The following is a 15,637-nucleotide window of genomic DNA, read 5'->3' on the forward strand; positions in this document are numbered from 1 at the left end:
GATGGGACATGCTCCCTGGAGGGAGGGTGCCCTGGGAAGTCTGTCCGAAGGGTTTTAAGGACAGAGATTTTAGGGGAGGTCCCGGGAAAGATCTTAATAGAATATGCCGTAGCTTTCCAGGTGTGTCCTTTCAGGGTTGTTGGCCGGCACCAGGGCAGGGGGTCCTGATGTCAGCCATGGCTGGTTTTGTTGCTTACCTGGGCCTGGAGCTAAAATATAACTGAGGCCTAGATGTTATCTCCAGGGAGGAAAAGTCAGGGCGTCCAAACTGCATGACAAACGATATGCGAGGGGAGGCAAAATCATCCTGGGGGCAAGGTGTCCATTGCTAGGGACCTGGGGCCTTCCACCCTGATGACCTCCTTCCTGTACGTGGCCCATCGTCCTTGTTCTGCTCATTAACTGCCTACAACACCGGCATTAGCTGTTGAGATGAATTGCATTAATCAGATTGCTTAAAGCAATATGAACTATTTTTGGGAAGGATAAAAGACTAGTATAGAGGAGTTCCAATAAGATCACTTACTTTTTGTGCATAGCTGAAGTAATGTGCATTGAGGAAAAGGTTAATAGGAATTCTATTATGGGAGAAGGGTGATTTTGGAGAAAGCAAGTTTGCGTATAAAGCAGGTGTGGGTAGTGGAGTTTTGTAGTGAGGATTTACAGCAGTGGTTCTCAACCTTGGCTGCACATTAGAATCACCTGGGAATCTTTTTAAAATCCTGATTTCTGGGCCACATCCTCCAGAAATTCTTTTTTTATTTTGTTACTAATGTTGTGGCCCCACCCCATAACAAAGAAACAGAATTTCCGGAGGATGAGGCCCAGAAATCAGGATTTTAAAAAGATTCCCAGGTGCTTCTAATGTGCAGCCAAGGTTGAGAACCACTGATTTACAGCATCATGGATTTCTAAAAAAGAGAACACAAGAATGTTAGAGAGGGGTTCATAATGACGGAGAAAGATGTCCAAGAAACTGAATATTTCGTTTGTGTGTAGGGCTGGGTCTAGATGTGCCGGGAGCTGGAAGTCTTTTCTTCTTCTGTCTTCTATTCTATTTGGCCCTCTGGTTCAACCTCATTGATTAGGTTGTTTTAATTAGTACTATTATTTGCTGCATTTGGGTCAAGTAGACCCAATTTTGTGGTCTAGCTGGGAATCTCACCATATACTACATGACTTTCAAATAAAATGTTGAAACACAACTTGGGCAGGCTGGGTGTGACTTATTCACCTGGTGGGTATTGAATCCAGGTAGAAGACCTGGTCACAGTACAATGTGTGACATTGTATTGCACTGAATACACATAAAAAACATATCTTACAGAGTCAATTCAACTCAATCACATTCCATTTAGCAACTTTGTTGACTATCTTCCTAGAAATACAAAGATATTACCTTCTAAAGGGGGGTGGAATAGGTAAGATAACAACGCACAATTGTGCCTGGTGTTAGGTGTGGGGGTCAAAGGTGAAGGAGCCCTTACTCTGACTTCAAGGAGTTTGCAAATAACTGAATCAGAACTAAGACAGCTATTTAAAAGAAGGTAGTTACTAAGTACAAGAGATAAGGCACGTGGAGAGTGCTTTGCAAATAGAAAGTGTTGTGAGGATTGTTCTAGAATGGGCCCCTCGTTCCTGACACCTTTTTACCTACAATTAGGAGAAACAGAAAAAGGAAACAGTCCCTGAGATACTAAGAAAGGAGGTAACGAATCACCCGCATTAGCCATAAGACCTCCGGCAAGTTATATAGCTTTCAGCCTCAACCTGCTCCCCTAATAAATAGGGATTACCCAAATCGACCTTCCAGGGTTACTGGGTAGATCAAGCCGGCGATGAGTGAAGGAAACATCTAGCATTGTGCCTGGCAGGAGCAAAGGGCTCAATAAACCGACTACTTATTAGCACTTATTTTCAACTTCTCCGAGTGACTGAGAAAGGAACACTTTGTGTAGCGCTATTTTACAGGGTCCAATTTAGGGGCACGGCGACGCGGTACAATTTCCATAAGGAACGTCCTACAGCCCCCTACTTGCGCCCTTTGCCCTAATCAAGGACCAGAGAAATTAGGGCTCTTCTAGCGAAAACGGAGCCTGGTTTCCTCTTCGTAGACACCGAGGGAAAGCTATCGCGGAAGCCCAGGCTTCAAAGAAGGGCAGCCCGGCGGGGGGTCTCGGGAAGGGGGTCTCAGGCGCCCCGCCCCGAGCAGGACTCGCCCCGGCCGCCCCGTCCCCAGCGCAAAAGCAGAGGCGGGTAAGTGGGCTCCGAGGGGCGTGGGACGACCGCATCGGGTGTCAGGGGCAGCGAAGCCGGGGCGGGCACATCGTCCGTCCAATCCCTAGCCGTCACCGCGGCCTCATGAATAAGCAACAAAGCGAAGCGCCCTCCCCCTTGGCATCGCAGACGGAGGAGCGGGCCGCCACCGCTGCAGGGGCCGCCGCGGGGATGCCGAGCGCGGGCGCCGCCGCTCTCCGCGCGCTGCTCGGCTGAAGGCGCACAGGTGAGGACGGCCGGGCTCCTGCCGCTCGGGGAGCCGTGGCTGCAGACCCAGGGCCGGGCAGAGACGGAGCCCGAGCCCTGGGCAGCGGGGGGTCGCCCGGGAGCCGTGCTGTCCGGGGAGCGCGGCGGTCAGGGGCGCGCCGGGCGTGCGCCCTGCGCCCCAGTCGGAACGCGGTGCGTGGCGCGGGGTGCACAGGGGCAGCTCCGCGAGCGCTGGGCGCGGCGCAGGCCTCGGAGGGCTCGCCGCACTCCTCGCTCCAGCCCAGCCTCCCGGCTCCGCACCGGCGAGCGGGCCTTTGTGCTGGCGGAGCTTGCAGGACTAGCTGCTTTTGTGTGGGCTTTTCTTTCTTCTCTCTCTCCCCTCCCAACCTCACGGCGGTGATAGAGAAGTTCCCGAAGGCTGCGATTTGCTCCTTTCAAAGCATCGATCGCAGTGTCCCCGCTGCCGAACAGTGCTCAGCAGCTGAGGAGCCAATGAGGGCTGCGGTGGCCACCGAAATGTGTTGTTTGTTACTTTGCCGAAAACAAACAGTGGAGTGCTTAGCGCAGAGGTGTCACTGAGCCTCCTTCCTCAGACCCTGGCCGGCCCCCCAGCACGCGGCAGGAGGATGCTCCTTAGAAAGGTCACTTTATTGGAAGGCGGGCCTGCGGGTTAGACGCGGAGGTCAGGCTCTGCCTGAGATTCCAGAACGGTTGTTGGGAGGTGCTGCCTGGAGGTGCCCAGATGTCTCGTGTGCGTCCTGGGCACTGACAGAACCTGACCCGTGTAGATTCTGAACGTGTAGAGCCCTGGCTGGTGAGGAAGCAGCCAAAGACTCTTAAGAGTTGGAGTTCTTAAAGATGAGAAACCTGCCTTCCCACGCTGATCCCAAGGGTCTGCCAGGATCTTGGCACCTCATTTCAGGGCAGAGCTGCTGTGGAGGAGAGAGGAGAGGGGCTGCTTTAAAGTGTCTGCTTTCATTGTGTGGAAGTTTTAGTTTGAAACTTAGAGGGGAGAGGGAGTGGTTCACAAATCCGCCCATAGACCTCTGCAGGGTTTCTTCGGTAGGGAGCACAATGTGTGGCCAGGATTGGCATGCCTCCCCCTCCTTTTTGTGTATTTCCCTGGTCACAAGGGATGCTGTTGGGCTCCAAGGAGTCTCATTTAAGCCGGAGCCTACAGAGTCACACCCGACTTGCTCACTCGCCCGCAGAACCTCACTGTAGCATCTATTGAAAGAAACGCAAAACGGGGGTAAGGTTTCACAGCATCAGAACATTGGGACTGATTTTTACACACAGTAGAGATTTTAGGGTAGACTCACTTTTATGAATAAGGCAGAGCTGTTATATTTGTCCTAAGAATGAACCAAACACTTATGCGGCTGACTTGGTATGGATTGTGTTTATTCACAAAACTCCCAAGCCTGAGGGAGTCTGATGTAGCTACAGCAACAGCTAACTAGGGAGAGGCGGATTTGTCTTTGTTTTCATAGGAAGTTTCTTACCATTATATTCTGGCGTTTCGTGCTAAACCTTTCAGGGTCATAATTTGGTTCTACAGATACGGTTTGGTGCTAAATCTAAGTATAGCATCAGTAAGAGGAAGCTGGGCTAACCTATTTCCACTCTTTTGACTAAAGGTGTTCTTCACTGTTTATTCAGCAGTTTGCCTGAAACATTGTGTATGGAATTGTATTTTTGTTCACTGAATTTTGTTTATTCTCACAATAGGGAAGCTGGTGTTCCAAGGGAACCTGGGTTTAATCTCTGTAAAGTGAAAACTCATTTCCTACTAAGATGCGCGGTCAATCCTGTGTGTGTGTGTGTTTTTTTTCCTCCTGTTGTGTCTCCTTGGTGATTATAAGGAGAGTGTCTGAATCAAATTTCAGCTTGAAATGTTACATATTATGTTTATTCCTTGAAATGTCTACCTGGGGATTGGATTACCTTCTCCTTAAGTGCAGCTAGTTCTTAGAGACCTTGTATAGCAAATGAGGTTTGTGAAGCACAAAGAACAGAAATGAAGTGTCAGATTGGGTCATTGAAAATAACTGTATGATGGATGGACAGGAGCTTGCTGATCACGATTGATTAGGGCAGGATTCTGCAAACATCAGATGATTCCCTGGCCATTTTGTCTATATGAGAAGCAGAAAGGCGAGGCTCCATGGACATAGCTAGGAGGAAAAAGGATGTTATGGATGCTTCAAATTGCTCACATTTCTGTAGTTTGAGGGGAATGCATGTCAGAACCACACTACTATGTCTTAAATTCTTCAAACCATTTTCATGTCTATTATCACTTTCTTGGTTTCTCTTCCACCTTTTGAAGAAAACAGAATAAACATTCTTGTCTCCATTTTGTAACGAGGAAACCGAGTTTCAGTGATTTTGCCTAAGGTAGAGCTGGAATTTCAAGCCAGTTTTTAAATCTTCAGATCTCGCTTCTTTTCCTAGGAATAAGATGATGTGGGAGGGATGATAAGCACAGACATCTTCATTCATCTCCAGTGTCTCCAGTGCTACACTGCAGAGAATAGAGCTGTGGGCTCAATGTGTAGAGCTTAGTTGTGACCTGCAGGGATGGGAAGACCTGCGCAGGGAGTTGGCAGAGTAACCATCGTGACCCAGCCCGCTTAGCCCTTCCTGGGGGACCATGCTTTTCTTTGTGGTTACTCTATTCTCCTTCCTTCCTCTGTGGTCAAACATGCTGCTGAAAGGATCATCTGTCATTCCAGCTACTTAATTTATAGTGAAAAATGACTGGGGACAGATGATCTTAAAGCCACTGTATCAGGCCACTGACGGTTGTCCAAAACACAGTGAATCGGAAGGGTACTTTAATGCCATGTGCCACTGTTGGGCTAATAGGATCAGAGTCTTGATAAGCCTTGCTCTTCTAGACAAATGAAAAAGCTTTGGCAGTGAGGGCCTTCAGGATTACAAGAAAAGGTAAGACAATGACAAATTCATCATTAAGGGTCAGGAAAAACACAAAAAGGAAAGATGATCAAGACACAGACAAGGAAGGGAAAGAGTTTCCTGTTCCCTCATCAATCACAGAATCACTAATTGGGTTTTTAAAGGTGAGATGGTAACTGGGAAGCAAGTTGACCTGAAGCTCTGAGACTTGTCACTTGTTACTGTTGATCTAGTTTTTAAAATGAAATAAACACCGAAAACCTAAAATAATAGCAGAGATGAGAACACTAAAGTTATTGCTGTTATTAAAATAACACATTGACAATGTAGCCAAACGTGAAGAACATGACATATAATTATATATGGACTAGAGGCCTGGTGCACGAAATTTGTGCACTTGGTGGGGGGGGGGGTCCCTCAGCCTGGATTGCAAGAGGGCGCAGGCCAGGCTGAGGGACCCCACCAGTGCACGATTGGGGCCAGGAAGGGACCCAGGAGGTTGGCCAGCTGGCGAGGGACCACGGGAGGGCTCCAGGGCATGTCTGGCCCATCTCACTCAGTCCCGATCAGCTGGACCTCAGCAGCAAGCTAACCTAGCAGTTGGAGCGTCTGCCTCCTGGTGGTCAGTGCACATCATAGCGACTGGTCGACCCGTCAACTGTCTGCCCCCTGGTAGTCAGTGCACATCATAGCGAGCGGTTGAGCGGCCTTAACGTATCATTAGCATATTACACTTCGATTGGTTGAATGGCTGGACGACTGGACACTTAACATATTAGGCTTTTATTATATAGGATAGACCGTGAAATGTCATTGAAAATCTTACAATATAAAATGGAGACTCTGCTCACATTCTTTTTCACATTCTTAAGTGGTTATTTATATTCACTTCATGCCAGCAAATATTAATTGAACACCTCCTCTATGTGCCTACCATTATTAGCAATTATATGGCAAGTAGAAGACGCTAAAAGATCAGTGTTTGTATGGAAGGAACATAACCTTATTTGAGGCGACTGGACTTACAGACATAATTATTTGTGCTAGAGAAGCTGGGAGAAGGGTGGGAAGAGAATGGGTGAGGCGATTTTGTGACAACAGTTAGTACACTGGATATGACCTGGGGGGGCGGGGGGGAGAAGGCCTAGGGTAGGGGAGAAGGAAGGAACTCTGGCTAGTGTGGTGTCATGAGCAAAACTTAGGAACCTGAAATGAGTATGGCACAGAAGAGGGCAATATACCCACTTGGCGATGGTGTCTGTCCTGGGCACTAGTGCTGTGGGGTTGCATGACAGATAGGGAGTTTGGCAGTTGTATGTTTGGGGACCTTATGCATTTTGGGAAGGCAGAGAGTTGTAGTGGCAAAGGCAGGGAACTGGAAATCTGATAGAATTCACAAGTTCAGAAACAGACATGATCACATAGGCAAGTTATTTCTCCTCGACCAGCCTGCGGTTTTCTCATCTAACAAAGAATGGGGATGATGGTAGTACCTATCTCTTTAGGTTATTGTTAGGATTAAATAAGGTAATTTATACAAGGCACTTACAACACTTGACTTATAGCATCCCCAAATGGTAGTCATTTTTAATAAATTATTGTCATTTTAATTCTTAAGAATAAACCACTGGATTGTATGAAATGGACTGGAGAGGAGAGAGTCTGAAAAAGATAATTAAGAGGCAGTTAAAATAATAACAGTTCAGTGATGTGACCGAAGGGACAATTCCAAGAGATATTGTGAGGAAGGATCCACAGGAGTTGTGAACCTAAAATATAAAGGAGAGAAGAGTTCAAGATGACACCGAAGATTTATGATTGAGTTTATTTTAAGATAATCGAGACGCACAATTCCAATAAGCAATGAAATCTCTCCCCCTCTCTTCCCCCAGCAAAGCCTGGTGTAGGTGAAGGGTAGATGAAGAAGATGGCGTGTTTTAGGTGGCATCCAAGTAACTTCCAGTAGACGAGGAAAATCTGAGATTGGGCAGCTTTCTTCCTGAAACCCCAAACCAGCTCTTTATGGTATTTGTGTTTATCCCAAGGAAATAAAAATATCAAGCAGATTGTCGCCAGTTTTTTGTTGTTGTTTTTTTGGCTAACTCCACAGCCCTTCTGTGTCTTGAGTAGTCCTAGGGTAGCACTCATGTTCCTTATGAATGACACCTGCAATCCACTTTACTTTGAAAAAAGTAGCATTGTCACTGCTGAGGATGTTTTTCATGCTGGTCCCCTTTTGTGTGTGTGTTTGGGTGATACACCGAACAATGCAAGTATAAATTCTAATTGGAAAAATAGTGACTGGGTGTTTTAAAAAACTGGTGATTAAGTCTAACAACATGGCTAAGGCTTTATTTATTTTTATGTTGTCTTTCATGTGTCTTTGAAACTTGAGTATGCCTAGACTTGACAAAGAACCAGATTCTGGACTGTATCTATTTAAGATCGTCAAAGATAATGCTTGACAGGACAGCTTATCTGCCCGCTGGTGGCAGAAATGCGGTCAGTTGTTCAGAGGACTGCTGAGCCATTAGCATACCTTGATAGCGAGTGATGGACAGCGTGCTCCTGACTTGCTCTGGCAGGGATGCTTTTTAAGCTGTTAGAAGCTAATATCTACGATCAGTTAGCAGTTGGGTTAGAGTTTATTTATCTGAATTAATTTGCCCTGATGGATATAATGAAGGGAAAGCAGCATCCAAAGTTACAGTGTGAAGGAAACGTTAGAGAAATCTTCTTTTGTTTGTTTACTAAATATTCTTATCACTGAGACAAATAATTCTAATAGGCAATGAAGTCCCCCCTCCCTCTTTCTCCCCCAGCAAGGCGAGGCATAGATATTCATCTGTTTGTTTAGCCAATATTTACTGATCATTTCCTCTGTGCCAGGGAGAGGATACCATGTCGAGGACAAAAGAAAAGGCCTTAAAAATATGGTTGCAGGTGGTTATATAGGTTTAGAAATATTGCCATAGAATTGACAATGGTCAGCCTTTTTTTATTTATTCTCTAATGTCCTGCAACTCCCAGTGGGGGACACCAAGCTCCTGGGAGTGACTACGTGAAGCTGTGCTGTGCTTTGAAAGATGGAGAAAGACCTGGAACTTGAAGGTCATCTACCAATTTATCTGAGTTGCAGCATGTCCCCTGCTGCCATTTCTACAGGCTGTCTTTCCTGCTTCTTTTAGAGGTCAGGTGTCATTTTGAAAAGTGGAGAGAAGGAGCATATGGCCACAATACACAGACAGAGAATAGGCTAGCAGTTCACCCCACTTTCCTGCTGTAATTGGATTTAGAAAGCAGGTGGCCAACACTTAATTACAGAAGGAAAGTCTTTTAGAGCAATGGCAGAATTCCTTCCACACAAATACTCTAAAGCTCAAGAGCTGGGTGAAAATAAAACCTTGAAGGAAAACTTGGTTTCGGGAAGGCAATTGAGGTTAGACTAAATCTTAATTCTTTGCCTCTCCCCTGCCCAGTCTGATTTGATCACAAAATTTTCCTCTAGGTCCACATAACTCCAGAACATATTAAATAAAATGTGAAGCATTCGTTCAATCATTTGGGTGCCTTGCCTGATCAGTGGCAAAGTTGTGGGAATATAAAGATATTGTATTTTTATTTTATGTCATGTAGATAAAATGTAAAAATGGAATTATGGAGATAGAAGGGATTTCAAAGATTATTTTAACTCCTCATTTTGTCAAAGGAGAAACTGAAGCCATTTGGCCAATATCACATAGCAAGTTGTTTTTTTTAAAACTTTTTATTGATTTCAGAGAGAGAGAGATATAAACATCAATGATGAGAGAGAATCATTGATCCGCTGCCTCCTGCAAGCCCCCTACTGGGGATCGAGCTTGCAACCCAGACATGTACTCTTGACTGGAATCAAACCTGGGACCTTTCAGTCCCCAGGCTGATGATCTAGCCACTGAGCCAAACCAGCCAGGGCTCACATAGCAAGTTTTAACAACAGTGAAGGTAGGAGTCAGGAATCGTTTTTCTGATGCTAGTCCATGACCCTCTAAACTTTACTGCCACCATCATGGCCCTACTCCCTCAACCCCCTCCCAAGTTTTTTTTTTTTTTAATGTTATTATTTATTTATTATTTCTAAAATCCTCACCAGAGGATATTTTTCCATTGATTTTTTAGAGAGAGTGGAAGAGAGAGGGAAAGATAGAGAGAAATATCGATGTGAGAGAATAACATAGATTGATTGTGCCCAGAGCAGGGCCCGGGCTGGGGAGGAGCCTGCAACCGAGGTGCGTGCCCTTGATCAGGATCCAACCCCGGACCCTTTGGTCCACAGTCCGATGCTCTATCCACTGAGCCAAACTGACTAGTGCTCCCCCCCGCCCCCTACTCCCGCCCCTGCCCCCGGGTTTTTATCCAGAAGCATGGGAGCTTGTAGGGTAAGCTTTTAGGCCACACCTTCTTTTTTCTGGGATGTTTAGTAAGATTTCATGGAATGGGAAAAATATTTGTTTAGGAAAGGGCAGCTCTCTGAACAGATTAGAAATGAACCAGAGTTCTGTAGCTTTTTCATATCTTCCACTATATAGGGTTTCATAGTTCAACTTGTCTGCACAGAAATATGAAGGTGTAATGTCATCAACTATGAGCACTCATGCTTTACAGCTCTCATATATTTTTGTTTTAAGGAAGGAAAATAGAGGCAGCAGGCCAAGTACTGTTACCAAATCTGTTACCTGGGTATGAACTGGGATGCTTTGTGGCTCATCTAAAGTGGTAACTAATGTCCAGAATGTTGATATGCCTTAGCCCATGCCATTCCCTCTTTATCAAATATCTTTCCCATATTCTCTCCTTTTAAAACAATGCTAGCTACATGACTGAATGTAATTTAATATTTAAATAAAATTGGTTCAAACCTTGATCTTATCTAATGAGAAATTTAACATCTTTCTCACTATCTCTGAGGATTCTTGGCAGGGGCTGGGCAGTGGCTTATATTTCTCCTAGTCACCTCTGGCTTTGATGTTCTTCTGCTGCTAAATTTATGATCCCTGACATACTGTTGCTTTTCTGCACTAGGCACTAGGGTGCCTCATGACATCAGCCCATTTCTGTATTCTCCCAAAGTACTGTGGATTCAAGCTTTTTGTGTAACAGATTACCTCCAAACTTGGTGGCAATAAATGTTTATTATCTGATCCCATTTCTGTGCAGTAGGAATTTGGGAATAGCTTACCTGGGTGGTTCTGGCTCCAGGTCTCTTAAGAAGTTATAGTTGAGATATCAGCTGGGGCTGTAGGATCATCTGAAGGCTTGACTGGGGCCGGAGGATCCACTTCCAAGATGACTCATTGATGTGGTGCTGGGAGTTCGGCAAGGTGCCTCAGCTCTGCATCCAGGGGTTCCTCTTTCCTCATCTAGAAAAGTTCAGCCTTCTTTTTTTCAGCAGCCATTGAGGACTAGGGACTTGACCTTTTCTCTGCTTCAGAAGGATCTATAAGACTAGATGGGATAACACTGTTAAAGCTTTGAACACCTTCAGGGGAAAGGGCCTTATGAAAATGTGAAATTTTATATTTTATTTGTGCACATCACATGCTTAAAACGGATAGTTTAATGATTAGCCATGAAAGAAAGAAAAGGTATAATTTTTATAAAGATAAGTTTTATACTTTAGAATTTTCATTCCTAGGTTTAATTTTCTAGAAAACCTGCAGCATCTGAGAAATTTCTGATGATGGGAAAAGAAAGGGCTCTACTCAGCCAAATAGATGCAAAAGAACTAAAACCTTTAAGTTTTTGGGAAAATGATCAGTTTTGATATAGTTTTAGTTGTGATGAGAGTGAGTGGTGGTGTTTTTTTTTTTAATGCAGTGAATCTTAATATTACATGAATGTGTTTTCAGTAAAGATTGCTAATTTAATATGCGTATTGGTTCTCTTAAAATGTTTATTTCTTTTAATAAATGCTTACATTAACTCTTAGCTTTTCTCCCTACATTTTAAACATGAAGGTTTTGCTTATAATTTTTATAGTTGTTGTAGAGAAAATAAATAATTTTTAAAATTTAAAGACAATTTACTTAAAAATATTTATATATTTTTATTTTATTATTATTATTTTTAAAAACATGGAACGCTTCACGAATTTGCGTGTCATTCTTGTGCAGGGGCCATGCTAATCTTCTTTGTATCATTCCAATTTTAGTATATGTGCTGCCAAAGTGAGCACTCATTTATATTTTTTAAAAAACTCATGAATATAACTGGTATTCAGTATTTTGTGATGACATCTATATATATAAAAGCCTAAGTGACCAGTTGTTTGGTCAACCAGTCTCTATGATGTGCTCTGACCATCAGGGGGCAGACGCTCAATGCAGGAGCTGCCCCCTGGTGGTCAGTGTGCTCCCACAGCCAACCTTCCACAGCCAGCCAACCTCCTGCGGTCCCTCCCCTAGGCCGGCTGGCCAACCTCCCGTGGTCCCTCTGGCCCTGATCAGCCCTGATTGCCAGCCAGGCCAAGTGACCTCACCTGTGTACTAATTTGTGCACCAGGGCTCTAGTTTTAAAATATACTTAAACGTTCTTTGAATGTAATGTAAGTAAATGTAAGATTTACTTTTTATATCCTGGACATTTCTGCAATCACTTGACTACATGATTAATAGAGGAATTTGGGGAGAATAATGTGACTCTAAGGGTAGTTTATTTCAAGTAGGTATTTAGGAAACAATGAACTGAGTACTTGAACTCTGTGAACCTTTTTCTAGAGAGCATCACATTAAATCAGCTGCAGAATTCAGAAGGGAAAAATGAACTGGGTTATCCATGTCTCAAAGGTACAAAGAAATAGAACAGTTCTCTCTTACATACCATCTCTGAGCATAAAGCCAAGGAGACTATTTAACTCACGGTTTCAAAGGGGCTTATTTACAAAATATATTTATGTGACAGTTTGATATGCTTTGTTTTTCTGCAGGACTCACTCACTGCCGTTGTCAACTCTGCCATTTTATGTACACATTTCTCTTCCACTATGAGAAGACCAACAGTATTGCACATCTGCCTGGCTTTCTGTAGCCTTCTGCTTCTCAACGGTGCCATACAATGTTCGGCCTTCCCCAAAGTGGAGAGAAGGGAGATAGCACATGCTCATGAAAAAAGAGGGCAGCCTGAGAGGATAAACACGGATGACCTAGAAAATAACTCCATTGCTTCAAAGGGCACTCCCCAGCCCGTGGTCTCCGAAGATCCAATGATAGTGCTAGCGGGACCATCAGCAATGCCATTAAATAAAGTATCGCCTATTGACAAAGAAGCCCATTCTACAGGAGCTGGGCTCATGCAGCCCAATAGCCCTGGTGTCGACACTGCTACGGAGCCAGTGGTCCCAGCAGGGGAAGAAGTGGTTGGTTCCAGCCAGCCAGAGAGAGCGTCTCCCGAAAGCCTGCTTCCCAAGGCCATGGTGACCAACCCCATCCTGGCAGCTGGTTCTTGGAATGTGGATGAGAAAGAGGAACTCTTTAGTAGTACCAACACTGAGCCCACTGTAGAAGGGACCGCCGAAGCAACACAAGGTTTTCTGAAGTCTGTGGACAATCAGTTGTTTACCACTGAAAGTCAGGGAGGCGTTAGTCTGGGACATTCACCTTCATCCTCTGTGAACACTAACAAAATACTAACGACCAATCCAAGGACTGAGCAATTTGAAGCAGACACAGATCAGAGGATAACTTCTTTTCCTGGTGCAGAGCCCATCGCAGGCACCGAGCCCGGAAGCCTCAAGTCTGATAGGAAGAAGCCTTCGCAGATGACAGCTGGTAATACCCAGGCGACTGCCACCACCCCCGGGCTTGCAACCTCCGAGTACAGCCTGGGTGTTGAGGCAGAAACTGACAGCCTGCTGGGAGCCCCAGAGGTCACAGTGAGTGTCAGCACAGCTGTCCCAGCGGCCTCTGTCCCAGGCGATGAGTGGGATGACACCAAATTAGAGAGTGTAAGCCAGATAAAGACCCCAAGGCCTGGAGACAATACAGAGACTCCGACGAGAATGGAAACGTCTCCGACAGCCCAAGTAGCCCCTAATGGTGTGGGAGGCGTGGAAGGGGACGAAGCTTTGACAGAGGCTGCACAGATGGGTCTGGGGCTGCCTGAAGGGGAAACACACTCGGAGACAGCCCTGCTAATAGCGCCCGGGGAGGGGCGGTCATCTGCCTTCACCGATCAGATTTCCTTCACGCCCACAAGTCTGATGGAAGATACAAAAGTCTCTGTTGTGAACCTGTTCCAAAACACTGCAGACTCCATGGGATCCACCACGGAAAACGATGCCCTGTTTTTCTCAGAGACCACTGTTCCCATCTCAGAATATGAGGCTGAGGCTTATCAACCACTGAGAAATGCTTTTAAAGGTAAAAGAAACAAAAAAACAAGCTTTGTTTAATTTGGAGTGCTTTCATTTGGTTTTATCATTTTTTTAAAAATGGAAATATAATTGTCATTTAAACATTGTACGGGTTTTAGGTGTTTTATTTTTTAAAAGTGACGATTTAAAAATAACTTCTCTAGGCCACTTCCTGCCTCCATGGGAGACTGTCTTTAGGCATGTGGTGGGCGGGAGTGAGGGTCACAACCCGGCTGTGCAGGATGCTCTATGAGCCTCTGGAGAAAGGTGGCTCTAAAGTGCCCGGAGCTTTCTACCCACGTGGATTGCCTATAGCTTCCTGGTGGCCACAGTGGAATCAAACCCCCCTCAGAACCAGAAATCTGGGAAGCCTAATCCCCAAGCAATGCATGAATTTTCTTTCCTAAAACTTCAGGGGTTCTTGAGAATCTGAAATGACCCCATGGATTTTCCTGGCTGGCTGCTACAGCAGTGTAGCATTCAGTGCCCACATCCATCTGTGATGCCAAGGTTTTGTGCAACCTGAGAGCCGCCTCCCCCCTCCCCTCAGGTGTAACATTCACTGGGGAGGTGAGAAAGAAGTGATGGTGAGAGGGATAAAATATCTAATCTTCTTACCTGTAGGCAGAATCAGCCCTCACTTGCTGCTTATTATCAGTTATCCAAGGACAACAACGAAGAAAATTAGCTGAGACATCCATGAAGCAAGTATTAGAACCAAAAATATTACTGGTAGCAACTGAATTTAAAGGAACTGTATTTTGTGCATTTTAGGATATTTAAGTACTGTAATTCTTTCACTGAGGGGTTATAGATGGAGAAAGACTAACTCGTTTTTTTATTTGCCTTAAAATGACTTTGGATCTCTGTTCAAAAAAAGAAGTTAAGTTTTAATGAAAAGCAAAAGTACACAAATAAAAATATATGTTATATAAAAATTATCCCCAAATTGAATTCCTATATATATATTGACCAGTGGTATTTAAGTGAGACCGGTTTGTCTCTCTCCACCCCATCATTTGGCAAAGTTTGGAGACCTTTTGGGTTGTCCCATTAGAGGGGTGCTGCTGGCTACTGGCACTAGTGGGTAGAGGCCACGGATGCTGCTACACACCCTACAGAGCACGGGACAGCCCCCCAACAGCGAAGATTTATCTGAACCAAATGTCAATGGTGCTGAGAAGCCCTGATACAGACTTAATATTCTGCCTATAGACTTAACACTTCATTATGAAAATGTATAAATATATAGGAAAATGTGAAGGAATTAGGTATATGTTTCAGTGGTAAAATAAAAATGTAGGATACTTATTTACAGATTGATGTAAAAATACTCCTATCCTTGATATTTTTTTGCCAAAAAGCTTTAGGTAAATATTTATCTCATAGTATTAACCATATAGGTTTTTATGACTTTGTTTTCCCCAAAAGAAGTTCATCTAGAAATAAGGGGGAGAGGCAAGTCTTCTCTGCTGCCTCGGTTCTGCACTGCGTATGGCTCTTGGCCTTTACATGCGGGAATGTTACCAGCTGACAAGCCTTACATTTGTTGCTGATGGATAATATTTTTCTGTTATTATGTGTGGTTGGTTAGACAACAGCCTGGACAAGGAAAGACAGTGTAACTTGCATATGCTCATTCTGATTTGTTTTGGAATATGTACAGCTTGTTACTTCTGCTAAGTAGACTAATTAATGGAAACTATCAAATTAGTAATATGTTTTATGAAGTGTTATCGGGATTGAATTAAAATGATAAAAGATTGAATTTTACATGTCCAATTCATTTTTTTTAAAAGACTGAAAGACCGCCCTAGCCCGTTTGGCTCAGTGGATAGAGCA

The 15,637-nt window shown here is 44.5% G+C and overlaps 1 protein-coding gene and 1 non-coding gene across 2 annotated transcripts in view; one reads left to right on the forward strand and one right to left on the reverse strand.

Annotated features, from left to right (window-relative positions):
• The first annotated feature begins 2,473 nt into the window (after positions 1-2,473).
• The window catches only part of CUNH14orf37 (chromosome unknown C14orf37 homolog), a 101,673-nt gene continuing 88,509 nt past the window's right edge, over positions 2,474-15,637 (forward strand). The window contains exons 1-2 of the mRNA XM_006099582.3: positions 2,474-2,503; positions 12,371-13,802. Coding sequence (XP_006099644.1) covers positions 12,428-13,802 — 1,375 coding nt within the window. The 5' untranslated portion in view covers positions 2,474-2,503; positions 12,371-12,427. The remainder of the gene's footprint in view (positions 2,504-12,370; positions 13,803-15,637) is intronic.
• On the reverse strand, positions 11,514-11,620 carry LOC111828074. Its single transcript, XR_002831850.1, has one exon. It is a non-coding gene; the product is annotated as a U6 spliceosomal RNA (small nuclear RNA).

Source organism: Myotis lucifugus, unplaced genomic scaffold, assembly GCF_000147115.1.
Source record: "Myotis lucifugus unplaced genomic scaffold, Myoluc2.0 scaffold_278, whole genome shotgun sequence".
Lineage (NCBI taxonomy): Eukaryota > Metazoa > Chordata > Mammalia > Chiroptera > Vespertilionidae > Myotis > Myotis lucifugus.